Genomic DNA, 26,783 nt, shown 5'->3' with positions numbered 1-26,783 from the left:
CTACAGTAACTGTACCTGTAGGCTACAGTAACTGTACCTGTCGTCTACAGTAACTGTACCTGTCATCTACAGTAAATCTACCTGTCGTCTACAGTAACTGTACCTGTAGTCCACAGTAACAGTACCTGTAGGCTACAGTAACTGTACCTGTCGTCTACAGTAACTGTACCTGTAGTCCACAGTAACTGTACCTGTCATCTACAGTAACTCTACCTGTCGTCTACAGTGACAGTACCTGTAGTCTACAGTAACTGTACCTCTGAGTCTGATATCTCAAAGGGATTCTCAGTCAGGCTGCTGTAATCAACAGTAACTGTCCTTGTTGTCTACAGTAACTGTACTGGTTGTCTACATTAACTTTACCTGTCGTCTACAGTAACTGTATCTGTTGTCTACAGTAACTGTACCTGTAGTCTACAGTAACTGTACCTGTTGTCTACAGTAACTGTACTGTACCTGTGAGTCTGATATCTCAGAGGGCTTCTCAGTCAGGCTGCTGTAATCTACAGTAACTGTACCTGTGAGTCTGATATCTCAGAGGGCTTCTCAGTCAGGCTGCTGTAATCTACAGTAACTGTACCTGTGAGTCTGACATCTCAGAGGGCTTCTCAGTCAGGCTGCTGTGATCTACAGTAACTGTACCTGTGAGTCTGATATCTCAGAGGGCTTCTCAGTCAGGCTGCTGTAATCTACAGTAACTGTACCTGTGAGTCTGACATCTCAGAGGGCTTCTCAGTCAGGCTGCTGTAATCTACAGTAACTGTACCTGTGAGTCTGATATCTCAGAGGGCTTCTCAGTCAGGCTGCTGTAATCTACAGTAACTGTACCTGTGAGTCTGATATCTCAGAGGGCTTCTCAGTCAGGCTGCTGTAATCTACAGTAACTGTACCTGTGAGTCTGACATCTCAGAGGGCTTCTCAGTCAGGCTGCTGTGATCTACAGTAACTGTACCTGTGAGTCTGATATCTCAGAGGGCTTCTCAGTCAGGCTGCTGTAATCTACAGTAACTGTACCTGTGAGTCTGACATCTCAGAGGGCTTCTCAGTCAGGCTGCTGTAATCTACAGTAACTGTACCTGTGAGTCTGATATCTCAGAGGGCTTCTCAGTCAGGCTGCTGTAATCTACAGTAACTGTACCTGTGAGTCTGATATCTCAGAGGGCTTCTCAGTCAGGCTGCTGTAATCTACAGTAACTGTACCTGTGAGTCTGATATCTCAGAGGGCTTCTCAGTCAGGCTGCTGTTCTCTGCAGGGATCAGATCGTTATACTTGGTACTAACATCTTCATCAGAGTAGTGTAGACTGCCTGGACTGGGCCTCGGGGGAGACCTGGAGAGAGGAGGGGGGAGAGAGGACGGGGGGAAAGAGAAAGAGGGAGAGGGAAAGAGAGAGAGAAAGACAAATACAGAGAGAGAAATCCAAGGTCAATTTTAAGTGTTAGACAACTTGATATTGTTTCTCTGTTACAGTCTTATCTAACAGTTGGAAAGTCAAACACATCGTGAGGTTGACAGCATAGCCCACTGAACATGACAGTTCTTTAAGTCACTTTGTTAGTGTCCTGAATAGAAAACATTCAGTGACCATCCTCAGTCATGTAGACTACAGAATGTCTTCTGGACTATTCAAGCTTGCTGCTCATAGAACTCCAAGTTCTCCCTTTCCATTAAGTTGAGTGGCTCGGCCTATTGGCTGTTTTCCATAATGTATTGTTGTTTGTTTCCTCAGTGCAGTCTCTTAGTCAGCCAGTCAGCCAGTCAGTCAGCTAGCTAGCCAGCCAGCCAGTCTGTCAGTGTAGTCAGTCAGCCAGTCAGCCAGTCAGTCAGCTAGCTAGCTAGCCAGCCAGCCATTCTGCCAGTGCAGTCAGTCAGCCAGTCAGTCTTTCAGTGCAGTCAGTCAGCCAGTCAGTCTTTCAGTGCAGTCAGTGAGTCAGTCAGTCAGTCAGTCAGTCAGTCAGTCAGTCAGTCAGTCAGTCAGTCAGTCTCTCTGTCAGTCTCTCTGTCAGTCTCTCTGTCAGTCAGTCAGCCAGTCAATCTCTCTGTCAGTCAGTCAGTCAGTCAGTCAGTCAGTCAGTCAGTCAGTCAGTCTGTCAGTCTGTCAGTCTGTCTCTCTGTCAGTCTGTCTCCCCACAGTCAGTCTCTCTGTCAGTCAGTCTTTCTGCCAGTCTCTCTGTCAGTCAGTCAGTCAGTCAGTCAGTCAGTCAGTCAGTCAGTCAGTCAGTCAGTCAATCTCTCTGTCAGTCAGTCAGTCAGTCAGTCAGCCAGTCTATCAGTCAGTCAGTCTTGAGGACAGCCCACAAAGTCTGTAGTAGGAACTCAAGTTACACTTTATATAAGAGGTCAACACAACGCTGCTGCCTTGACATTCAACAGGCTTCCTTCTGCTTGTGTTCTGTTGAGTGTCAAGTTACACTTTATATAAGAGGTCAACACAACACTGCTGCCTTGACATTCAACAGGCTTCCTTCTGCTTGTGTTCTGTTGAGTGTTTGTCACAGCGTCAGACAAAGGCCAGTTATTATTGGTCAGGACAGACCCTGCTCCTCTGGTCCTCTTGGCACAGATCTCCTCTGAGACACATGGAGCAGCTCTGTGAGAGTTCTTAGTGCACATGGCACCCTATGTTCCTTATAGTCCCTATATAGTGCACAACTTTAGACCAGAGCCTATGGTAAAAAAGTAGTGCACTATATAGGGAATAGGGTGCCATTTGGAATGCATATTATTACATATATACACTAGATGAAAGATAGGAGCGCTGTTTTGAAGGCACCACGCATTCATCTTGGCACTCCCCCAACCTAGTAAAAAATATTTTGGAAGCTTTAGAAAAGCAGTTATTTTCTTCTATTACAGGCACCTTAATGCAGATACTTTTAAATTATATTATGTCCTTGAAACATTTCATTGAAATACTGTAGATATGGTTCTACTGGGCCTATCAGAGCTGGGGTAAACAACCTGTGGTATGGTTCTACTGGGCCTATCAGAGCTGGGGTAAACAACCTGTGGTATGGTTCTACTGGGCCTATCAGAGCTGGGGTAAACAACATGTGGTATGGTTCTACTGGGCCTATCAGAGCTGGGGTAAACAACCTGTGGTATGGTTCTACTGGGCCTATCAGAGCTGGGGTAAACAACCTGTGGTATGGTTCTACTGGGCCTATCAGAGCTGGGGTAAACAACATGTGGTATGGTTCTACTGGGCCTATCAGAGCTGGGGTAAACAACCTGTGGTATGGTTGGTCATGTGTTGCGGCGCTAAGCTAACGGACCTCATGGTGGTTGAGATATTAGGATATAGTGTTAGGTTCAGAGTCCGATTCCTCCAGTGCGGGGAAACCAGAGAGAAGCCGTGTCTCAAATGGCACCCTGTTCCATATTGGCCCTGGTCAAAAGAAGTGCACTATATAGGGAATAGAGTGCTATTTGGGACTCAATCAGGGTGGTTTTGCAGTGCACCCATTATGGAGGAATGTGTTAGATGGCTGGAGGTCGGGGAGGGGGTGGGGACAGTGCTGGTCTCTTCCTGACTGAGGAGGCCCGGGACGGGGATCAAAGGAACCAGTGCTGCATCCTGCCTCCCTTCTCTCTGAAGTGCTCCAGTCGGGTGCAGCTTCGTTAACGACCGGCTGCCCTGAGAGGGAGAGGGTGGGGTGAGGGTGGAGGATGGGATGGAAGGAAGGAGGTAGAGAGGGAGAGAGGAGTGATGGGGGAAGGCGGGGGGGGGAATGAGGAAATGGCTAGGCAGTACTGATCAATTATTTAAACTCTCTCTTTCCTATCGCCTCTGAATTTTAAGTTGCTCCTTCATCACAACTTCCCTCCTTCCCTCCCAAATCCTTTTGTTGCCTTAACCCTTTCATAGACTACACTGTTATGTGATGTCTTCCAAACGCCTTAGCCAATCTCAATGATTTAGCCATTTCATGTGGCCTATGTAAAGGTCCCCTTGTAACCTGGTACGTGAAAGATAGCACAGGAGACAGAGCCGTCACCAGTTTAATGTGGTTTAAATGGCTCTGCGGTACAAGCCGTGTCAGGCTCACCTCTTTTCCACCTTTATGCACCAAATGATTCTAATCTCATATAAAGACAATGGCTGGTTTCTGTACTTCATTAGTATTTTGTACAGATTGACCTCACAAACCTATTTTCTTTGAGCTGTTGCAGCATGTCTCCGACGTTAAGCCCACGGATGTAAACTACTGATGTGAGGGAGCGAGAGAGACGGAAAGAGAAATGTAGAGAGAGAAATAAAGAGCTAAAGATAGATAGAGAGGGAGCGTGGTCTAGACCTTCAGAGATACAAGCCCTACAGTAAACATCTCAGACTTCATCCTGGCCTTCAACAGAACAGACTACAGTAAACACCTCAGACCTCATCCTGGCCTTCAACAGAACAGACTACAGTAAACATCTCAGACCTCACCCTGGCCTTCAACAGAACAGACTACAGTAAACATCTCAGACCTCATCCTGGCCTTCAACAGAACAGACTACAGTAAACATCTCAGACCTCACCCTGGCCTTCAACAGAACAGACTACAGTAAACATCTCAGACCTCATCCTGGCCTTCAACAGAACAGACTACAGTAAACACCTCAGACCTCATCCTGGCCTTCAACAGAACAGACTACAGTAAACACCTCAGACCTCATCCTGGCCTTCAACAGAACAGACTACAGTAAACATCTCAGACCTCATCCTGGCCTTCAACAGAACAGACTACAGTAAACATCTCCACAGATCTCACCTGGCCTTCAACAGAACAGACTACAGTAAACATCTCAGACCTCACCTGGCCTTCAACAGAACAGACTACAGTAAACATCTCAGACCTCACATGGCTTTCAGCAGAACAGACTACAGTAAACATCTCAGACCTCATCCTGGCCTTCAACAGAACAGACTACAGTAAACATCTCAGACCTCACCTGGCCTTCAACAGAACAGACTACAGTAAACATCTCAGACCTCATCCTGGCCTTCAACAGAACAGACTACAGTAAACATCTCCACAGATCTCACCTGGCCTTCAACAGAACAGACTACAGTAAACATCTCAGACCTCATCCTGGCCTTCAACAGAACAGACTACAGTAAACATCTCCACAGATCTCACCTGGCTTTCAACAGAACAGACTACAGTAAACATCTCAGACCTCATCCTGGCCTTCAACAGAACAGACTACAGTAAACATCTCCACAGATCTCACCTGGCTTTCAACAGAACAGACTACAGTAAACATCTCCACAGATCTCACCTGGCCTTCAGCAGAACATACATTACGGTGGAGAAAATCAATGACCTAACAGATGTTTTTCTGCTTTACTTTATGTACTTGATGACTGAGGGCCCCTAGAAGGAAAGGGTCATTTTTCTTGACCTGCACTCCTGAAATAACTTTGTAATATGTGAACAGTGAACACGGATGGTTACCCCAGTCATTGGCCATGAAAAGCAACCCAAAGGCCCTGGCCCTGGATCTATCTGTCTATTCATTGAGTTCAGACCTAATCAACAGAGAGAGAAGTCTTCCATGAGGATAATCTTTAAAGGGGTTTGTGTCCGGTGATCAGTCTGCCTTACCCCCGTCTCCTTCCTCCTCTCTCCCCCTGCCTTACCCCGTCTCCTTCCTCCTCTCTCCCCCTGCCTTACCCCCGTCTCCTTCCTCCTCTCTCCCCCTGTCTTACCCCCCTCCTTCCTCCTCTCTCCCCCTGCCTTACCCTCCTTTCCCCCCTCTCTCCCCCTGCCTTACCCACGTCTCCTTCCTCCTCTCTCCCCCTGCCTTACCCCCTCTCATTCCTCCTCTCTCCCCCTGCCTTACCCCCTCTCATTCCTCCTCTCTCCCCCTGCCTTACCCCCTCTCATTCCTCCTCTCTCCCCCTGCCTTACCCCCTCTCATTCCTCCTCTCTCCCCCTGCCTTACCCCCCTCTCCTTCCTCCTCTCTCCCCCTGCATTACCCCCTCTCTCTGCCCATGCCCTACCCCCTCTCCTTCCTCCCCCACCTCTCTCCCTGCCTGTGCTTCAATACAGACACCTCAGTCCTTCCACACAGATCAGAGAGAGAAAGCACAACAGAACATAACCCATGATGGAGCTGATGCTGTATGTATAATTGGTTCATTAGACTGTATAACAGCTAATCCACCACTCCATCCATCCTGTGCTTGTTATTGTCTGAAGATAAAGAGGCATGCTTCAACTGCAGTTGATCTCCTGAATAATCTTCTTCCTAGTCAATAAGTATGCACTGAGCATGTGAGCTTTAATCTCAGCCATGACCCCTTAGAATGAGAGCTATTATCTCAGCCATGACCCCTTAGAATGAGAGCTATTATCTCAGCCATGACCCCTCAGAATGAGAGCTATTCTCTCAGCCATGACCCCTCAGAATGAGAGCTATAATCTCAGCCATGACCCCTCAGAATGAGAGCTATTCTCTCAGCCATGACCCCTCAGAATGAGAGCTATTCTCTCAGCCATGACCCCTCAGAATGAGAGCTATTATCTCAGCCATGACCCCTCAGAATGAGAGCTATTCTCTCAGCCATGACCCCTCAGAATGAGAGCTATAATCTCAGCCATGACCCCTCAGAATGAGAGCTATTCTCTCAGCCATGACCCCTCAGAATGAGAGCTATTATCTCAGCCATGACCCCTCAGAATGAGAGCTATAATCTCAGCCATGACCCCTCAGAATGAGAACTATTATCTCAGCCATGACCCCTCAGAATGAGAGCTATTATATCAGCCATGACCCCTCAGAATGAGAGCTATAATCTCAGCCATGACCCCTCAGAATGAGAGCTATTCTCTCAGCCATGCCCCCTCAGAATGAGAGCTATTCTCTCAGCCATGACCCCTTAGAATGAGAGCTATTATCTCAGCCATGACCCCTCAGAATGACAGCTATTCTCTCAGCCATGACCCCTCAGAATGAGAGCTATTCTCTCAGCCATGACCCCTTAGAATGAGAGCAATTCTCTCAGCCATGACCCCTCAGAATGTGAGCCTAATCTTAGCCATGACCCCTCAGAATGAGAGCTATAATCTCAGCCATGACCCCTCAGAATGTGAGCCTAATCTTAGCCATGACTCAGCCTCAGAATAGATGGTTTAATCTCAACCTTGACCATCAGAACAGATGGTTTATTGTGAAACATGGTGTCGTTTGGTAGCCTAGTAGTTAGGACGTTGGGCCAGTAACTGAAAGGTTGCAAGATCAAATCCCCGAGCTGACAAGGTAATAATCTGTCGTTCTCTCACTGAACAAGGCAGTTAACCCACTGTTCCTAGGCCGTCATTGTAAATAATAATTTGTTCTTAACTGACTTGCCTAGCTAAATAAAATAAAAACATGACCTTCATAATAGATGGTTTACTGTGAAATATGACCCTCATAATAGATGGTTTACTGTGAAACATGACCCTCAGAATAGATGGTTTACTGTGAAACATGACCCTCAGAATAGATGTTTTACTGTGAAACATGACCCTCAGAATAGATGGTTTACTGTGAAACATGACCCTCATAATAGATGGTTTACTGTGAAACATGACCCTCATAATAGATGGTTTACTGTGAAATATGACCCTCATAATAGATGGTTTACTGTGAAACATGACCCTCAGAATAGATGGTTTACTGTGAAACATGACCCTCAGAATAGATGGTTTACTGTGAAACATGACCCTCATAATATATGGTTTACTGTGAAACATGACCCTCATAATATATGGTTTACTGTGAAACATGACCCTCAGAGTAGATGGTGAGTAGAATACAACAACAAATAGACATCATGCAGAAATCATCTGTGTGTGAATTGACTGTGTGTGTGTGTGAATTGACTGTGTGTGTGTGTGTGTGTGTGTGTGTGTGTGTGTGTGTGTGTGTGTGTGTGTGTTCGTGTGTGTGTGTGTGTGTGTGTGTGTGTGTGTGTGTGTGTGTGTGTGTGTTACTGACCGTGTGTAGATGCCGTTCTTGCGGCAGAAGGAGTTCTTGACTGACAGGCGTCTGTTGTTGAGTTCTAGGGCGGGGAAACGGCCCTCGTCCAGCCTGACCATCTCCCCATGGGACAGGGGCAGGGAGGTGCTGTTACTGTGGCTCCCTAGGTGGGGGTAAGATGACACTGGGAGAAGGTTAGTCCATTGTAGGGGCAGGGCACACACACAAGCTAAATGCCTTCTATGCTCGCTTCGAGGAAAGCAACACTGAACCATGTATGAGAGCACCAGCTGTTCCAGACGACTGTGTGATCACGCTCTCCATAGCCGATGTGAGTAAGACCTTTTAACAGGTTAACATTCACAAGGACGCAGGGCCAGATGGATTACCAGGACGCACTCAGAACATGCGCTGACCAACTGGCAAGTATCTTCACTGACATTTTCAACCTCTCCCTGACCCAGTCTATAATACATACATGTTTCAAGCAGACCACGATAGTCCCTGTGCCAAGAAGGCCTACATGACCATCGCCCCAGAGCACTCACATCGGTAGCTGTGAAATTATTTTTGAAAGGCTGGTCTTGCTCACATCAACACCATCAATGATTTAGCACTAAGGTTAATCAGCAGTCACACTATAAAACCTTTAGTGTTAGAGACTCTACTGAGCTGCCAGGCCCTGATCCAACAAAACCATGTTTTGACTGACCCACATGCCCAAATATATACCCTCATACACAGTATAAATCAATCAAATTCAATCAAATTTATTTATAAAGCCCTTCTTACATCAGCTGATGTCACAAAGTGCTGTACAGAAACCCAGCCTAAAACCCCAAACAGCAAGCAATGCAGGTGTAGAAGCACGGTGGCTAGGAAAAACTCCCTAGAAAGGCCAGAACCTAGGAAGAAACCTAGAGAGGAGCCAGGCTATGAGGGGTGGCCAGTCCTCTTCTGGCTGTGCCGGGTGGAGATTATAACAGAACATGGCCAAGATGTTCAAATGTTCATAGATGACCAGCAGGGTCAGATAATAATAATCACAGTGGTTGTCGAAGGTGCAACAGGTCAGCACCTCAGGAGTAAATGTCAGTTGGCTTTTCATAGCCGATCATTGAGAGTATCTCTACCGCTCCTGCTGTCTGTAGAGAGTTGAAAACAGCAGGTCTGGGACAGGTAGCACGTCCGGTGAACAGGTCAGTGTTCCCTAGCCGCAGGAAGAACAGTTGAGGTGTAGAGGCAGGGTTTAGGGGGCAGTGACCTCTCCTCTCTCTTCCTCCTGGCTGGTTAGTGTGACTCACCATGCTGGTGCTTGGTCCTGGTGGTAAGTTTGGACCACAGTAAAACAAACAACTTGTCAGTGGTACAAAATGGCTGTGTTGCCAGGGGTGGCTGGGGGGTAGCTGGAGGGTGCAGGCTCTAAAAGGGGCTCTTTGTGTCCCAGGCAAACACGGTCCTTGTCTCTCCTGGACCAGCCAAAGCCCTGTTGACTGACCCCTGACCCCTACAGGACCCCTGGACACTATAGGACCACTCTCAACACCACACTAAACACTAACGGGGCGTTAAAAGGTAATGGTGTGAGATCACAGCAGGCTTGACCTCTCTTCCACTCCTTCCTCTCTCCTGTTTCTCACCCTCTCTGTCTATGCTTCCCTTCCTCTCTCCTGTTCCTCTCCCCCTCTCTTTCTCTCCATCCCTGTGAGTTCTAACAGGCCGTTATCAAGTGAATATTTTACTGGATTTGGCCATCAGTGCTCCCACAAAAAATGCAGAGGAGGAGCAGTGGCAGTCAACCCGTGATGCCAGAGTCCAACAGTGATGTAACCTGGGATGACTCAGCAGACCGTCAGTCTGGCACTGTGGAGTTAGGGACAGAAGTCACACACAGTGTACTGACTTAATGACTATTGGCTTAAACATCAGAACAAACCCTGGACACTCACACTGGCAGATCGATACACATTCTTACTAAACGGGACAATAATGACCTCTCATCTCTCATTCTCCTGTCTACCTGTGCTTATGCAAGGCACTTTGTGACAACTGTTACTGGTAAAAGGGCTATAATTGAATTTGATAGTGCTTTTAGCTTGGTCTTATATTACAATGGTCATGCTGTATTTTTATAATTGTATAAATAGTTTTCAGATGTTCCAATCACGACTGATGGACCTGGGCTATTCTCCTAACGGGCCAGCTTCTCAGACACAGATTAAGACTAGTCCTGGACTGAAAAGATAGATCAATGGTGAATTGCCATCGAAACATAATTTTTTTGTCCAGGACTAGTCGGTGTCCGGGAAACCGCCCCTCAAAAGTATCAATAACTTGGGAATGGAATGTTGGGAATGGAATGTTGGGAATGGAATATTGGGAATGGAATGTTGGGAATGGAATGTTGGAAATGGAATATTGGGAATGGAATGTTGGGAATGGAATGTTGGGAATGGAATATTGGGAATGGAATGTTGGGAATGGAATGTTGGAAATGGAATATTGGGAATGGAATGTTGGGAATGGAATGTTGGGAATGGAATGTTGGGAATGGAATGTTGGGAATGGAATATTGGGAATGGAATGTTGGGAATGGAATGTTGGGAATGGAATATTGGGAATGGAATGTTGGGAATGGAATGTTGGAAATGGAATATTGGGAATGGAATGTTGGGAATGGAATATTGGGAATGGAATGTTGGGAATGGAATGTTGGAAATGGAATATTGGGAATGGAATGTTGGGAATGGAATGTTGGGAATGGAATGTTGGGAATGGAATATTGGGAATGGAATGTTGGGAATGGAATGTTGGGAATGTAATGTTGGGAATGGAATATTGGGAATGGAATGTTGGGAATGGAATGTTGGGAATGGAATATTGGGAATGGAATATTGGGAATGGAATGTTGGGAATGGAATGTTGGGAATGGAATGTTGGGAATGGAATATTGGGAATGGAATGTTGGGAATGGAATATTGGGAATGGAATGTTGGGAATGGAACAAAAAGTTGAAAGAAACACGAATCAGAGAGGACAGTTATACATGGAGCAGTTCTCTGTGTTGTCTACCTGAGTCAGCCTTCTTGGTGTACTTCTTACTCTGGCCCCTGATGATGAGGATGAAGACGAGGAGGAGGATGAAGATTAGGCCCACCAGAGCGATGACCACCAGGAACCACCACTCTTCATAGAAGGGAGACACTTTCTGGGCTGGAGATGAGAGTCACAAGATAGCTAGATAACAGACATCTGTACCAAGAGGAAGAACACGTCACTAACTAAACCTATACTGTATGGTCTGGTTTCCCGGACCTAGATGGAGACAAGTACAGAGTTAAAATGTAAGTCAAATAGAAATTCCACTGGTTAAAATAGGTTTTAGTCCTGGAATAGGCTCAATCCAGGTCTGGGAAAGGCATCCATATGTATGTTGTAATATTCAGACATGTATTATAACTGAGCAAGCATAACTAACCAGAGATAGAGGGTGAAGGAGCACTGGGGGAGCCATAGCCGTAGTCGTTGACCCCAATGACCCGGAAGTCATAAGTAACCCCTTCTCTCAGCATGTCCAGGTTCAGTGTGTATGATGTCACTTCCTTTGGAATGTCTTTGATGAGGATATCCCACAGTCCTTCATCTAGAGGGGAGCAGGAAATACAGAGTGTTTGATTGAGCCTGCCTGGAGTCCCAGTAGGGTGGGTTTTGCACTTTCACACTATTCCACTGGTTCCATTGGTTCCATTGGTTCAGTTGCACCAGGCAAGCCTAAGGTCTAATATCCCTTGGACTCACCAGAGGGCCTGGCCTCAATGACGTAGCATGTAATGGGAGCTCGGCCTGGGTCTCCACTGGTCCAGTGTAGGGTGAGAGCCGTGCCGTACCGGGAGATAAAAGGTTCACCTGGAGGGCCTGGGGCTCCTGGAGGGGAGGGGTGGGGAGAGGAGGGGAGGGGAGAGGATGGGAGGGGTAGAGACAGGAGGGGAGGAGGGGGGAGTGGTGAGGGGAGAAAAGGGGATGGTTGGGATAGGAGAGGAGGGGAGGGGTGGGGAGAGGAGTGGATGGGTAGATGAGGGGAGCAGGGCAGGATATGTACATACTGTAATACGACAAACAGAGCACTGACAAAGCCAGCAGTAGGGAGAAAACATTTTAAAACTTCTTTAAACAGGGAGGTACTAGCTGAACTTGTCCAATAAGAACACAGATCTTCCTTTTCTGTGGCAAAACATCTCGCTATATTGTTCCCTACTGAACACGACCTATGACCAGCCAGGCTACCTTCTCCTGGTCTGGTAGTGATGTTAGCTGGACCAGAGATACTGTGTTACATACCTTCTCCTGGTCCGGTAGTGATGTTAGCTGGACCAGAGATACTGTGTTACATACCTTCTCCTGGTAGCTGGACCAGAGATACTGTGTTACATACCTTCTCCTGGTCCGGTAGTGATGTTAGCTGGACCAGAGATACTGTGTTACATACCTTCTCCTGGTAGCTGGACCAGAGATACTGTGTTACATACCTTCTCCTGGTAGCTGGACCAGAGATACTGTGTTACTACACACCTTCTCCTGGTCTGGTAGTGATGTTAGCTGGACCAGAGATACTGTGTTACATACCTTCTCCTGGTCCGGTAGTGATGTTAGCTGGACCAGAGATACTGTGTTACATACCTTCTCCTGGTAGCTGGACCAGAGATACTGTGTTACTACACACCTTCTCCTGGTCCAGTAGTGATGTTAGCTGGACCAGAGATACTGTGTTACATACCTTCTCCTGGTCCGGTAGTGATGTTAGCCTCCATCTCCGGCCCGTAGGTGAGTGTCTTGGCCCGGATCCTGAAGTTATAGGTCACCCCGTCAGCCAGGTCCTTAATCTTCATCCACAGGGGGGTGCTGCCCTTCACGTCCACTGTGACTATCTTACTAACACCTGGAATGGAGCGGAGAGGAGACAGAGAGGAGTCAGTATAGAGATACAGGCTGGAGATACTGGAGGCTAGAAGCTACACAACATACACTAAATATACAGTGTCTTCGGAAAGTATTCAGACGCCTTGAATTTTTCCAAATTTTTTTTACGTTATAGCCTTTTTATAAAATGTATTAAATAAAAAAGAATCCTCAGCAATCTACACACAATACCCCATAATGACAATGCGAAAACAAGTTTAGATATTTTTGCAAATTCATAAAAAATAAAAAATACTGAAATACCTTATATTCATAAGTATTCAGACCCTTTGCTGTGAGACTCGAAATTCAGCTCAGGTGCATCCTGTTTCCATTGATCATCCTTGAGATGTTCCTACAACTTGGTTTGAGTCAACCTGTGGTAAATTCAATTGATTGGACATGATTTGGAAAGGCACACACCTGTCTATATAAGGTCCCACAGTTGACAATGCATGTCAGAGCAAAAACCAAGCCTTGAGTTCAAAGGAATTGTCTGTAGAGCTCTGAGACAGGATTGGGTCGAGGCAGGGATCTGGGGAAGGGTACCAAAACATTTCTGCAGCATTGAAGGTCCCCCAGAACACAGTTGCCTCTATTATCCTTAAATGGAAGAAGTTTGGAACCACCGAGACTCTGTCTAGAGCTGGCCGCCCAGGCAAACTGAGCAATCGGGGGAGAAGGCCCTTGGTCAGAGAGGTGACCAAAAACCTGACGGTCAGAGCTCTAGAGTTCCTTTGTGGAGATGGGAGAACCTTTCAGAAGGACAATCATCTCTGCAGCACTCCAGAGTGGCCAGACAGAAGCCATTCATCAGTAAAAGGCACATGAAAGTCTGCTTGGAGTTTGCCAAAAGGCACCTAAAGACTCTTAGACCATGAGGAACAAGATTCTCTGGTCTGATGAAACCAAGATTTGCCTGAATGCCAAGAGTCACGTCTAGAGGAAACCTGGCACCATCCCTACGGTGAAGCATGGTGGTGGCAGCATCATGCTTTGGGGATGTTTTTCAGCGGCAGTGACTGGGAGACTAGTCAGGATCAAGGTAAAGATGAACGGAGCAAAGTACAGAGAGATCCTTAATTAAAACCTGTTCCAGAGCGCTCACGACCTCAGACTAGGGCGAAGGTTTACCTTCCAACAGGACAATGACCCTAAGCACACAGTCAAGACAACACAGGAGTGGCTTCGGGACAAGTCTCTGAATGTCCTTGAGTGGCCCAGCCAGAGCCCAGACTTGAACCGGATCTAACATCTCTGGACATCTGAAAATAGCCCCATCCAAACAGACAGAGCTCGAGAGGATCTGCAGAGAAGAATGAGAGAAACTCCCCAAATATAGGTGTGCCAAGCTGGTAGCATCGCTGCCAAAGGTGCTTCAACAAAGTACTGAGTAAAGGGTCTGAATACTTATGTAACTGTGATATTTCAGTTGTATATATTCAATATATTTACAAAAATGTCTAAAATCAGTTGTTGCTTTGTGTATAGTGTGTTGATTAATGAGTGAAAAATTTTTTTTTAATCAATTTTAGAATAAGGCTGTAATGTAACAAATGTGGAAAAAGTCAAAGGGTCTGAATACTTTCTGAATGCACTATTCCACACACCACTATACATGGACAGACAAGCAGACCTTTGCACACACTCAAGGACACACAAAACACACTAACACAAGGACACACAACCTACATATCACACTTTTCCAGCTCCCTACTGACAGTTCATGGTAGCACCTTTCCACCTCCATACTGACAGTTCATGGTAGCACCTTTCCAACTCCCTGCTGACAGTTCATGGTAGCACCTTTCCACCTCCATACTGACAGTTCATGGTAGCACCTTTCCACCTCCCTGCTGACAGTTCATGGTAGCACCTTTCCACCTCCATACTGACAGTTCATGGTAGCACCTTTCCACCTCCCTGCTGACAGTTCATGGTAGCACCTTTCCACCTCCATACTGACAGTTCATGGTAGCACCTTTCCACCTCCATACTGACAGTTCATGGTAGCACCTTTCCACCTCCCTACTGACAGTTCATGGTAGCACCTTTCCACCTCCCTGCTGACAGTTCATGGTAGCACCTTTCCACCTCCCTACTGACAGTTCATGGTAGCACCTTTCCACCTCCCTACTGACAGTTCATGGTAAATGAGCGTGAGTGTCCCTAATAAACAGATGTGACCTATCACTGCACCCCTCCAGATAGAGAGACATGTTCCTCCACCATCCCAGACCCTGCTGTGCCTCTTTCTCTCCCACAAGGCTGACTGCTCTAGGGGCCAGATAGAACCCATTAGTGGCCAACAGGCCTGGGACCACAGAGGTTCTCTACCTCCCATTCCCAAACCATCACCCCTGTCTGTTCCTAATTACTAAGGAATCTGGAGACCCAACCACACATACCAGCTATTAGCTGGGTTTTCTCTCAACAGGAGAGAGAGGAAGTTGTAAACAAGCTGACTGCATGTGGCCACAGGGTCGGCATAGACCTACCCAGCTGTAACAGATTAGGACACCAATCTAAGACCATGGCAGCGGTGATGCTAGCTTATGACTGTAAATCATCTCACAGACTGATAGTAAACTATCTATCTATCTGGGTAGTTTAAAGGCATAACAAAGTAACTAACAGCCTTCAAGGCTCCAGAGGTTCTCACCATCCATGGGTGTGTGAGTGTGTATTTGTGTGTGTTTGTTTGTCTGTGTGTGCATGTTTGCGTGTGTGTGTGTGTGCGTGTGTATATGTAAGTGTGTGTTTCTCACCATCCATGAGCCTGTGTGTGTGTGTGTGTGTGTGTGTGTGTGTGTGTGTGTGTGTGTGTGCATAAGTTAATGTGTGTGTGTGTTTTCTCACTATCAACACTCGTGTGTGTGTGTGTGTTTGTGTCTCACCATCCATGAGATTGTGTGTGTGAGTGTGTGTGTTTTCTTACTATCAACACATGTGTGTGTGTGTGTGTGTCTCACCATCAACAGGTGTGTGTGTGTCTCACCATCAACAGGTGTGCAGGGCTCGTAGACCAGGCGGTAGCCCTCGATGATGCCGTTGGCCTGGCCTGGCTCTCCCCACGACATGTTGACTGACGTGGTGGTCAGCTCACTGAAGTGGAGGAAGCTGGGTCTACTGGGGGCTGGAGAGGAGGAGGAGGGGGAGAGGGAAGGAGGGAGAGGGAGGAGAGAGGGGAGGAGATAGAGAGGGAAAGAGAGACACAGGAGAGGGAGAGGAGAGGGAAAGAGAGAGAAAGAGAGCCATGGTTAGGGAAGGACACTTAGGCTGGCACACCATGGTCCTGTCAGGTCCTAGATCACGTGACAACTCCCTCCATCCGGGATATGCTGTTGTACAAATCAAACACACTACTGAAAGCCTTATCTGGAAAGCCACTATGTGATTGAGTTTAGTCCATATCCTGGCAGTCTGCTTCATTCATCAAAGTCATTATACTGAAGCAATACCAGTATTATTCTTGGGGACTGGGACAGATACAATCATCCATTCATACCCTGACCTTCCAGAAGTCATGTGAGAATTCTGCATTAAATTGCCAAGGCTTGGGTTGGCTCCTCTCCCAGTTACCCTGCAGAGCCGAGAGGAGTGGGGAGCCAGAATATTCTGCAGTCTCTCTGTTTTAACTCCAGAGCCCTGCAGAGCAGAGAGGAGCGGGGAGCCAGAATATTCTGTGCTCCTCAGTACTTCATCCCCTCTGCTTCTCTCTGCAATGTCACAGTCCTTCAAGAGGCCGGGTGGCCAGGCTGGCTGCGGGAAACACCAGAGGAATTCATTCTGTAAACTGATTCCTCTAGAAACCACAGAGGAGGTTTTAGTGTGTTTGTCTGCAGGGGGGTGACTGACTGAACACAGGAGTCTTTGTGTCTGTCAGTAGTGTGGCTGGACCTGGGTCAGAACAACCCAATCCACATGTGTCCCCCTCACTCTACAGTACTAGAGTTGAATGGCGAGAACACGGTTACTGAGATTTACCGGGGGCTAAAATCAAATCAAATCAAATGTTATTTGTCACATGCACCGAATACAACAGGTGTAGACTTTACCGTGAAAAGATTACTGACAAGCCCTTAACCAACAATGCAGTTCTCTCTATTTACCGCCCAAAACCACTCCATTTTCCCAGGATAAATAACTGCGAGAAACCAGTAAATTATAATAAATAATTGACATGAACAGCATGACGTGAAATGGAACTGTTTAATGATATGCGTTGTCTAAATCTGGTCACTGCATGATGACTCATCAACGCTCAGGCTGGGGACCGGCAGCCCATCTCAGTACGTAGACCTATCATCTCATGGTAACTTGTTGTTCTTGTGACAGGTAGGCCTACATTTGCTGCAGCACAGCCTACGCTACAGTAATATAATGACCGAATGCGTGTCTAATTTACCCATGTCCATCTGGCTTTCAGGGGTCAGCTTATTTTTTAATTGTAAAGATGTTTATTTTTTTGTAGCTGCAGTTTTAAAACCCTCCTATATAGTTGCTTTAGATCAGTGTACGAGACAGCACACTCTCACTGTCTTTCACTCTCAACCAATTCCATTCAAATGGCATCTAAAGTACAGAATCCTGTTCTAGATTGATATATAAGCCCATATATAGATGGCCTAGCCTACGTCTTTCAGGAAATACATTTAGCCTCATATTTAGCTAATGAATGATGGGTGATGTATCATGAGCTTCTAACTTATAGCCTCGGTGTCTTGTGCAAAACGCACACACCTGTGCTCCGCTGGCCTGTCTCCTTAAACGCTCCTTACTGTAGCTCTTGGAGTCCTATGCAGGAAAAACTAGACTAGCTTGCTGGACATCCTTTTGTAGCATTTCTTATACCAATAGACTAATCTAAGAGGGACGCAAAACTCTTGTTTTCTGAATGTTAAATACAGCAGCCATAAGAACTCACTGGTCGTCTGAAAGAAGAACAGCCAGTAGAACTCACTGGTCGTCTGAAAGAAGAACAGCCAGTAGAACTCACTGGTAGTCTGAAAGAAGAACAGCCAGTAGAACTCACTGGTAGTCTGAAAGAAGAGCAGCCAGTAGAACTCACTGGTAGTCTGAAAGAAGAGCAGCCAGTAGAACTCACTGGTAGTCTGAAAGAAGAACAGCCAGTAGAACTCACTGGTGAAAGAAGGGCAGCCAGTAGAACTCACTGGCCGTCTGAAAGAAGAACAGCCAGTAGAACTCACTGGTAGTCTGAAAGAAGAACAGCCAGTAGAACTCACTGGTAGACTGAAAGAAGAGCAGCCAGTAGAACTCACTGGTAGTCTGAAAGAAGAGCAGCCGGTAGAACTCACTGGTAGTCTGAAAGAAGAGTGAACGTGTGATGGCGGTAGGCTGTAGTAGTTATTTATAGTCCTGCATTATTCAAGGATGTGATTAGAATGAGGAAGATAAAGACAATGAAATGTATTTCATTTAACTGTTGAAAGCGAGGAAGGAATGAGGCAACAATAGAGAGAGAAAGAGGAGGAAGGCTAATAACATTAGGGGAAATGTTATGAAAGGTATATATGCGTCAGCCTACTAATTATACAAATAGGCTCTATTATATTTCTAAATTAAATCTAATTCGCTAGCCTATACTTGTAACTTTGTAGGCCGCATGTGCTGCACCAGAATCACATGTTCTCTCCCTGCTTTATCATGGTTTGAACGAAGCACGTAATCCCAGTCCATATAATACAGTATAATACAATACAGTACAGTAATACAGTTCACACTCAAAAATATTAGCCTACTGGAGCTAGTTTCAAGTATTTACCCAAGAGAGCATATAGCTAGCTACATCTATGGGCTTTATTTTTTATTTCTATCAAATCCAGACAGTATATGCTTCATATGCTTTTGAATAAATGTCCGGTTTTGGCGGGAAATACCGGGTTACCGGAGAGAAAAGTGATTTATTCTCAGGATGAAACATTTGTAAAATACTGGGAAAATATTCAATCCTATACAGTACCATCCTCCTCCTCCTCCTCCTCCTCCTCCATGAAAACATTAGTAGTAGCTGTCAAATCCTTATCAATAAGACTCAAACCCTCCCTCACCCCCTTGACTGTAAGTTCCCACATCCTGGGTCCAAACTTGTCCCATATATGTCCTATTTTACTATAAGGTAAGGGGACAACATTGACGGTTACACAATCTGTATTGTGCAGTACGTGTCCCTGGTGCTGAATACCAGTGACTCAAGCTGACAGCTCTCATCCGTTTCTCCTGCAGTGAGATATTGTGACTGGAGTGGGCACAGGGTCCTGAGAATATCCTTCAAACTGAACTGGGACTTGAGGACAGAGAGGGCACAGGGTCCTGAGAATATCCTTCAAACTGAACTGGGACTTGAGGACAGAGAGGGCACAGGGTCCTGAGAACTTGAGGACAGAGAGGACACAGGGTCCTGAGAACATCCTTCAAACTGAACTGGGACTTGAGGACAGAGAGGACACAGGGTCCTGAGAATATCCTTCAAACTGAACTGGGACTTGAGGACAGAGAGGGCACAGGGTCCTGAGAATATCCTTCAAACTGAACTGGGACTTGAGGACAGAGAGGGCACAGGGTCCTGAGAACTTGAGGACAGAGAGGACACAGGGTCCTGAGAATATCCTTCAAACTGAACTGGGACTTGAGGACAGAGAGGGCACAGGGTCCTGAGAATATCCTTCAAACTGAACTGGGACTTGAGGACAGAGAGGGCACAGGGTCCTGAGAACTTGAGGACAGAGAGGACACAGGGTCCTGAGAACATCCTTCAAACTGAACTGGGACTTGAGGACAGAGAGGACACAGGGTCCTGAGAATATCCTTCAAACTGAACTGGGACTTCAGGACAGAGATAGAGAGAGAGAGGAATGAAGACAGGAGAGAGGAATGAAGACAGACAGACAGACAGACAGACAGACAGACAGACAGACAGACAGACAGACAGACAGACAGACAGACAGACAGACAGACAGACAGACAGACAGACAGACAGACAGACAGACAGGAGTAGCACAGTTACAGTACAGATAGTTACACAGTGTGTAGTGCATACTACTGAGAACCACTGAGTCAGAGCTGAAAGCTCTCATCCGTTTCTCATGCGGTGAGCTACTGTGGCTGGGAACAGGGTCCTGAGCATATCCTTCAAACTGGCACTTGAGAACATTGGAACAGTGAGTGGGAGAGAGGGAGATAGAAAGTGACAGAAGAAGAGGGAGCCTAATGGTGGTGGGTAGCACAGATACAGTAGTAGATGTGATGCAGTGCTGTTGGTCAGCCTCCTACTCTTACTGTATCTCTGTACTGTACTACTGACGGGCTCTAACCCAGTCGCTCTGGCTTAGAGCTCACCTGCTTGTTGAGAACGCCCCCTGGTGGGCAATACCACATATACTGTAGGTGGTGTGTCTGTGTGTGTCAGTGTCCATGTGTGTGTGTGTGTGCATGGCCCTTACCAGCCTGTTGTGTTCGGCCCCTGGTCGGGGGACTCCGGGGCCCGTCCCCTGCTGCGTTGAAGGCTGCGACACTGATCATGTATGTGGTATAGCCAGTCAGGTTCTTAATCTTGACCCCTAGCTCTGGGAGGAACATGGTACGCAGTCTCTCTGTCTCATTCTGCAGCTGGAACTCCCAGAAGTAGATCTAGAATACATGAGGAAGGGTCAGAGGTTATATTCAGATAGATCTAGAATACATGAGGAAGGGTCAGAGGTTATATTCAGATTGAGCTAGAATACATGATGAAGGGTCAGAGGTTATATTCAGATAGATCTATAATACATGATGAAGGGTCAGAGGTTATATTCAGATAGATCTAGAATACATGATGAAGGGTCAGAGGTTATATTGACATTCAGATAGATCTATAATACATGATGAAGGGTCAGAGGTTAAATTCAGATAGATCTAGAATACATGATGAAGGGTCAGAGGTTATATTCACATTCAGATAGATCTAGAATACATGATGAAGGGTCAGAGGTTATATTCAGATAGATCTAGATTACATGATTAAGGGTCAGAGGTTATATTCACATTCAGATAGATCTATAATACATGATGAAGGATCAGAGGTTAAATTCAGATAGATCTAGAATACATGATGAAGGGTCAGAGGTTAAATTCAGATATATCTATAATACATGATGAAGGGTCAGAGGTTATATTCAGATATATCTATAATACATGATGAAGGATCAGAGGTTAAATTCAGATAGATCTATAATACATGATGAAGGGTCAGAGGTTATATTGACATTCAGACAGTTGTTTCACTTACTTCATCTATTGCTGAGTGTGTTGTGTTATGTTGTGTTGTGGTGTGGTGTGGTGTGTGTGTGTGTGTGTGTGTGTGTGTGTGTGTGTGTGTGTGTGTGTGTGTGTGTGTGTGTGTGTGTGTGTGTGTGTGTGTGTGTGTGTGTGTGTGTGTGTTGTGATTGACCGGTTGGATCAGATGTACCAGTCCTGGAACAGATCAAGTGGAACCAGCTTGGCCTAGGAGAGGTTTGACAAACACTGTTCTACAGTATGGTATACTACAGTATGGTATACTACAGACCCACATGTACTACAGTATGGTATACTACAGTATGGTATACTACAGACCCACATGTTCTACAGTATGGTTCTACAGTATGGTATACTACAGTATGGTATACTACAGACCCACATGTTCAACAGTATGGTATTCTACAGTATGGTATACTACAGTATGGTATACTACAGACCCACATGTTCTACAGTATGGTATACTACAGTAGGGTATACGACAGTATGGTTCTACAGTATGGTATACTACAGACCCACATGTTCTACAGTATGGTATACTACAGTAGGGTATACGACAGTATGGTTCTACAGTATGGTATACTACAGACCCACATGTTCTACAGTATGGTATACTACAGTAGGGTATACAACAGTATGGTTCTACAGTATGGTATACTACAGACCCACATGTTCTACAGTATGGTAAACTACAGACCCACATGTTCTACAGTATGGTAAACTACAGACCCACATGTTCTACAGTATGGTAAACTACAGACCCACATGTTCAACAGTATGGTAAACTACAGACCCACATGTTCAACAGTATGGTAAACTACAGACCCACATGTTCTACAGTATGGTAAACTACAGACCCACATGTTCTACAGTATGGTAAACTACAGACCCACATGTTCTACAGTATGGTAAACTACAGACCCACATGTTAGAAGTGGTTCAGGTTAAGTGATTGCCCAAATTGTGATCCTCACCTTGTACCCCTGTATGTCTCCATTCTGAGAGTCAAGAGGGGGCGGGCTCCATGTGACATCCAGCTGGGTTGCTGTTGATGATTGGATGGTCACAGATTGGGGCGGGGCTGTTGGAACTGGAGTGGAGGATAAACATTCAATAGTGATAGTGATATTGGTCAGACCAGGTCCAATTCATATGTCAAATACCTTTAAATAGTTGAGCATTGCTTGGGTTCGTTTTCCAGAACAGTGGAACCACTAGGGACAGTAAAGTTGATCTCATCATCGCTTCTTACCTGCCTCTCCTACAAACACTTCCTGTGGCGTGCTGGTAGGCCCCTCTCCCATGGCGTTGTACACACTTAGGCGGATCTCATAACGCTTGTGTTTACTCAAGTCTGTGGGGGGAGAAACACAGAAAGAGTTGTCCACAAATGGCCTGGGAGGACCATCCAACAGCAGTGGAACTGGTCATACAACTATATGAGCTGAAAGAAAAGCAGAGATAAAGTGAAGAGGTCAAAGGTCAGGACACACCTGATGAGGAAGAGGTAAAACAACACCATGATAGGATAGTTAAATATTAAGACAAATGAGGAAGAGCAGAGATGTGGGGATGTTGGCAAACACACACTGACATAAACATACGTTTACATACACAGATGATTGTCAGGCAGGCAGACAGAGAGAGAGAGAGAGAGAGAGACAGAGAGAGACAGAGCGAGAGAGAGAGAGAGGAGGCTGCTGAGGGGAGGATGGCTCATCATAAGGGCCAGAATGGAGCGAATGGAAACATGTGTCTGATGTATTTGATACCATTCCACTAATTCCGCTCCAGCCATTACCACGAGCCCCTCCTCCCCACCAGCCTCCTGTGATACAGTGGACTTACTATCCAGCTCGTACTGGGTGAGAGAGGACTCGCTCAGGTTCCTCACACTGTAGGGGGCTAGAGGGTGACGGACCAGGGTGGGAGGAGGGGTGAGAAAGGAGGGAGGACAGAACACAGGGAGTCAGGGCAGCCACCATAAAGAGGCAGAGAGAGGGGAGGAGAGAGAGGGAGGAAAGAAAGAGGGAGGAAAGAGAGAGGGAAGAGAGCGAGGGGGAGGAGAGAGAGGGAGAGAGGGAGTGGGAGAGAGGGGGAGGAGAGAGAGAGGGAGGAGAGAGAGGGGGAGGAGAGAGAGGGAGGAGAGAGAGGTGGAGGAGATAGAGGGGGAGGAGAGAGAGAGGGAGGAGAGAGAGGGAGGAGAGAGAGGGGGAGGAGAGAGAGAGGGAGGAGAGAGAGGGGGAGGAGAGAGAGAGGGAGGAGAGAGAGAGGGAGGAGAGAGAGGTGGAGGAGAGAGAGAGGGAGGAGAGAGAGAGGGAGGAGAGAGAGAGAGGGAGGAGAGAGAGAGGGAGAGGAGAGAGAGAGGGAGGAGAGAGAGAGGGAGGAGAGAGAGAGAGGGAGCAGACTGATGTTAGGTCGTCATGGTAACGTGTGAACAGAGTAGACCCACAGTCACCTAAATGCTGAGAGCTGAGGAAAAGGTTAAGGAAAAAAACAGAGGTCAGAGGTCAACTCACCGGTGAGCTCGGCCCAGTTGGAGGCGGGGCTGTTGATGGTTCGTATGGTGAAGCTACGGAGGTGGTCGTATTGTAACTCCCGGTATCGTACCCTGAACCCCAGCAGTACCCCGTTTATCTGCTTCTCAGCAGGCGGCTGGAGGGGGGATCAGTCACATTTATTTATAAAGACCTTTTTATATCCACAGTCCTACATCAACAAAGTGTTTTACATTAAACCCAGCCTAGACCACCAGACTCAAAAACAACACAGTGGCAAGGAAACTATCTAGAAGAGAGAAAACTGCACCTTACAAATGTACCGCTTACCTCCCATCGGACCAGCACCGACGTGGTGGTGTGGGGTGTAACAGAGAGGATTGTGGGAGCTTTGTCTGGGGCTGTGTGGAGACAGATATAGGGGTATCGTTGAACTGGTGGACTGTATAAACACTTGCACACACACACACACACACACACACACACACACACACACACACACACACACACACACACACACACACACACACACACACACACACACACACACAGTAGGGCTATTGTGTCAACAAGCACAAGCAGTGTGATTGTCTGATGCTCAGTATGAGATCATCAGCAGTGGACAGTGTATTTCTGTTTTACAACAGGCCATATTGATAACACTTCCTAATGCTTTGAAACACAACACAGAGTGGCTGCTCTCACAGCTGCCACTGCTGAAGTACGGTGTGTACAGTCAACCAATCAGAGAGACAGCAATGGCTGCCTAGTGAGGAGGACTGTCTGTCTCCCAGTACAGTGGAGTGACTAGACACAGGTCTCATGAGGATAACCCAGCAAAAACATAATTGAATCAACATCAACCTGGGTTCAAATAGTTGACAGTTTGGCTCAATGAAACCAACAAAATAGTTCCTCATTTCAAAAACCCTGTCCATCTGGCACTACAGGCAGACTTAAGCAAACTCTCAAAACCCTGTCCATCTGGCACTACAGGCAGACTTAAGCAAACTCTCAAAACCTTGTCCATCTGGCACTACAGGCAGACTTAAGCAAACTCTCAAAACCCTGTCCATCTGGCACCACAGGCAGACTTAAGCAAACTCTCAAAACCCTGTCCATCTGGCACTACAGGCAGACTTAAGCAAACTCTCAAAACCCTGTCCATCTGGCACTACAGGCAGACTTAAGCAAACTCTCAAAACCCTGTCCATCTGGCACTACAGGCAGACTTAAGCAAACTCTCAAAACCCTGTCCATCTGGCACCACAGGAAGACTTAAGCAAACTCTCAAAACCCTGTCCATCTGGCACTACAGGCAGACTTAAGCAAACTCTCAAAACCCTGTCCATCTGGCACTACAGGCAGACTTAAGCAAACTCTCAAAACCCTGTCCATCTGGCACCACAGGCAGACTTAAGCAAACTCTCAAAACCCTGTCCATCTGGCACTACAGGCAGACTTAAGCAAACTCTCAAAACCCTGTCCATCTGGCACCACAGGCAGACTTAAGCAAACTCTCAAAACCCTGTCCATCTGGCACTACAGGCAGACAAGCAAACTCTCAAAATATTTGTAAGATTTGAAAAAGGTTTGGGAAAGCGAGTTTGCAGGGCTACGGAGTCAATCAGTCTCATTTCCATGATGTCCTTACCGTCCTGTAGCGTGGTGACAGCCTCACTCTCCTGGCTGTACTCACTGTCCCCGATGTCGTTGGTGGCTTTCACTCGGAACTGGTAGGAGGTGAACGGCTTGAGGCTGGCAGGAGAGAATGTCCCCTGTCAGTTCACTTATGTCTTCAACCTAGAGTTATCCTAGACATCTACTAGATAGTGTGGTAACACTGTGTTTAAAGGCTGCCTACATAAACACATTCATAACCCTACATAAACACATTCATAACCCCACATAACACATTCATAGCCCTACATAACACATTCATAACCCTACATAAACACATTCATAACCCTACATAAACACATTCATAACCCTACATAAACACATTCATAACCCTACATAAACACATTCATAACCCCACATAACATATTCATAACCCTACATAACACATTCATAACCCTACATAAACACATTCATAACCCTACATAACACATTCATAACCCCACATAACACATTCATAACCCTACATAACACATTCATAACCCCACATAACACATTCATAACCCTACATAACACATTCATAACTCTACATAACACATTCATAACCCCACATAACACATTCATAACCCTACATAACACATTCATAACCCTACAACACATTCATTACCCCACATAACACATTCATAACCCTACATAACACATTCATAACCCTACAACACATTCATTACCCCACATAACACATTCATAACCCTACATAACACATTCATAACCCTACATAACACATTCATAACCCTACAACACATTCATTACCCTACATAAACACATTCATAACCCTACATGAACACATTCCTTTAAATGTGAATAAGGTTTCTCTGCCCTCTCACCTGCACTAGATAGGGTACTAGGTATTGTGCTAGGTAGTGCATTAGTGAGGGTACTGGGTAGGGTACTAGGTAGGGTGTGTACTGTACCTGTCCACTATGTAGGAGCTGGCCTCGTGGTTGACCGATGCAGAGTGGACAGTCCAGTTACTGTCTGGTAGCTCTCTGTACTGCACCGTGTAGTATCGGACAGGTGACAGGCCGTCGCTACCTGGTTCCCATGACAACATCACGCTGCGCGCCTGCACGTCCTCCTGGGGCACTGTGGGACGGCTGGCTGGCTGGGGCCGCGCTGAGGGGGCGGGGCAAACACACACTGTCAATCACCGTTTCCATACATAACCGCAATGACTGAAATAAATATGTAAATCAATGAATGACTAAATTAATAAATATATGTAAATAAATAGATGCAAAAATACAAATATAAATAAATAAACACATGAATAAATAAACACATGAAAACATAAATAATATGTCAAATAATAAATAAAGGAAGTAAATAATTGAAGCTACATTATGTTTGTACTATTTCCCAGTCGGGTCAGTACCTACCTCTCTTCTCTGTAGTGACCACCA

The 26,783-nt window shown here is 46.2% G+C and overlaps 1 protein-coding gene across 4 annotated transcripts in view; it reads right to left on the bottom strand.

Annotated features, from left to right (window-relative positions):
- Positions 1-26,783, bottom strand: part of LOC115208058 (protein sidekick-2) — a 54,221-nt gene that overhangs the window by 8,462 nt on the left and 18,976 nt on the right. Inside the window, exons 10-24 of one of the 4 annotated variants that reach the window (XM_029775805.1) lie at positions 26,295-26,496; positions 25,361-25,464; positions 24,037-24,107; positions 23,728-23,863; positions 23,057-23,113; positions 22,461-22,562; positions 22,183-22,298; positions 20,377-20,563; positions 15,912-16,049; positions 12,732-12,893; positions 11,756-11,878; positions 11,436-11,600; positions 11,030-11,170; positions 7,976-8,141; positions 1,201-1,330 (exon numbers count right to left, since the gene is read on the bottom strand). In XM_029775805.1, coding sequence (XP_029631665.1) covers positions 1,201-1,330; positions 7,976-8,141; positions 11,030-11,170; positions 11,436-11,600; positions 11,756-11,878; positions 12,732-12,893; positions 15,912-16,049; positions 20,377-20,563; positions 22,183-22,298; positions 22,461-22,562; positions 23,057-23,113; positions 23,728-23,863; positions 24,037-24,107; positions 25,361-25,464; positions 26,295-26,496 — 2,000 coding nt within the window. Of the gene's footprint in view, positions 1-1,076; positions 1,331-7,975; positions 8,142-11,029; positions 11,171-11,435; positions 11,601-11,755; positions 11,882-12,731; positions 12,894-15,911; positions 16,050-20,376; positions 20,564-22,182; positions 22,299-22,460; positions 22,563-23,056; positions 23,114-23,727; positions 23,864-24,036; positions 24,108-25,360; positions 25,465-26,294; positions 26,497-26,783 lie in introns of those variants that run through there. The other 3 variants (XM_029775823.1, XM_029775833.1, XM_029775814.1) reach the window with 3 other exon arrangements.

This window comes from Salmo trutta, chromosome 1 (genome assembly GCF_901001165.1).
Source record: "Salmo trutta chromosome 1, fSalTru1.1, whole genome shotgun sequence".
NCBI lineage: Eukaryota > Metazoa > Chordata > Actinopteri > Salmoniformes > Salmonidae > Salmo > Salmo trutta.
This window is presented reverse-complemented; position numbering and strand designations above follow the sequence as displayed.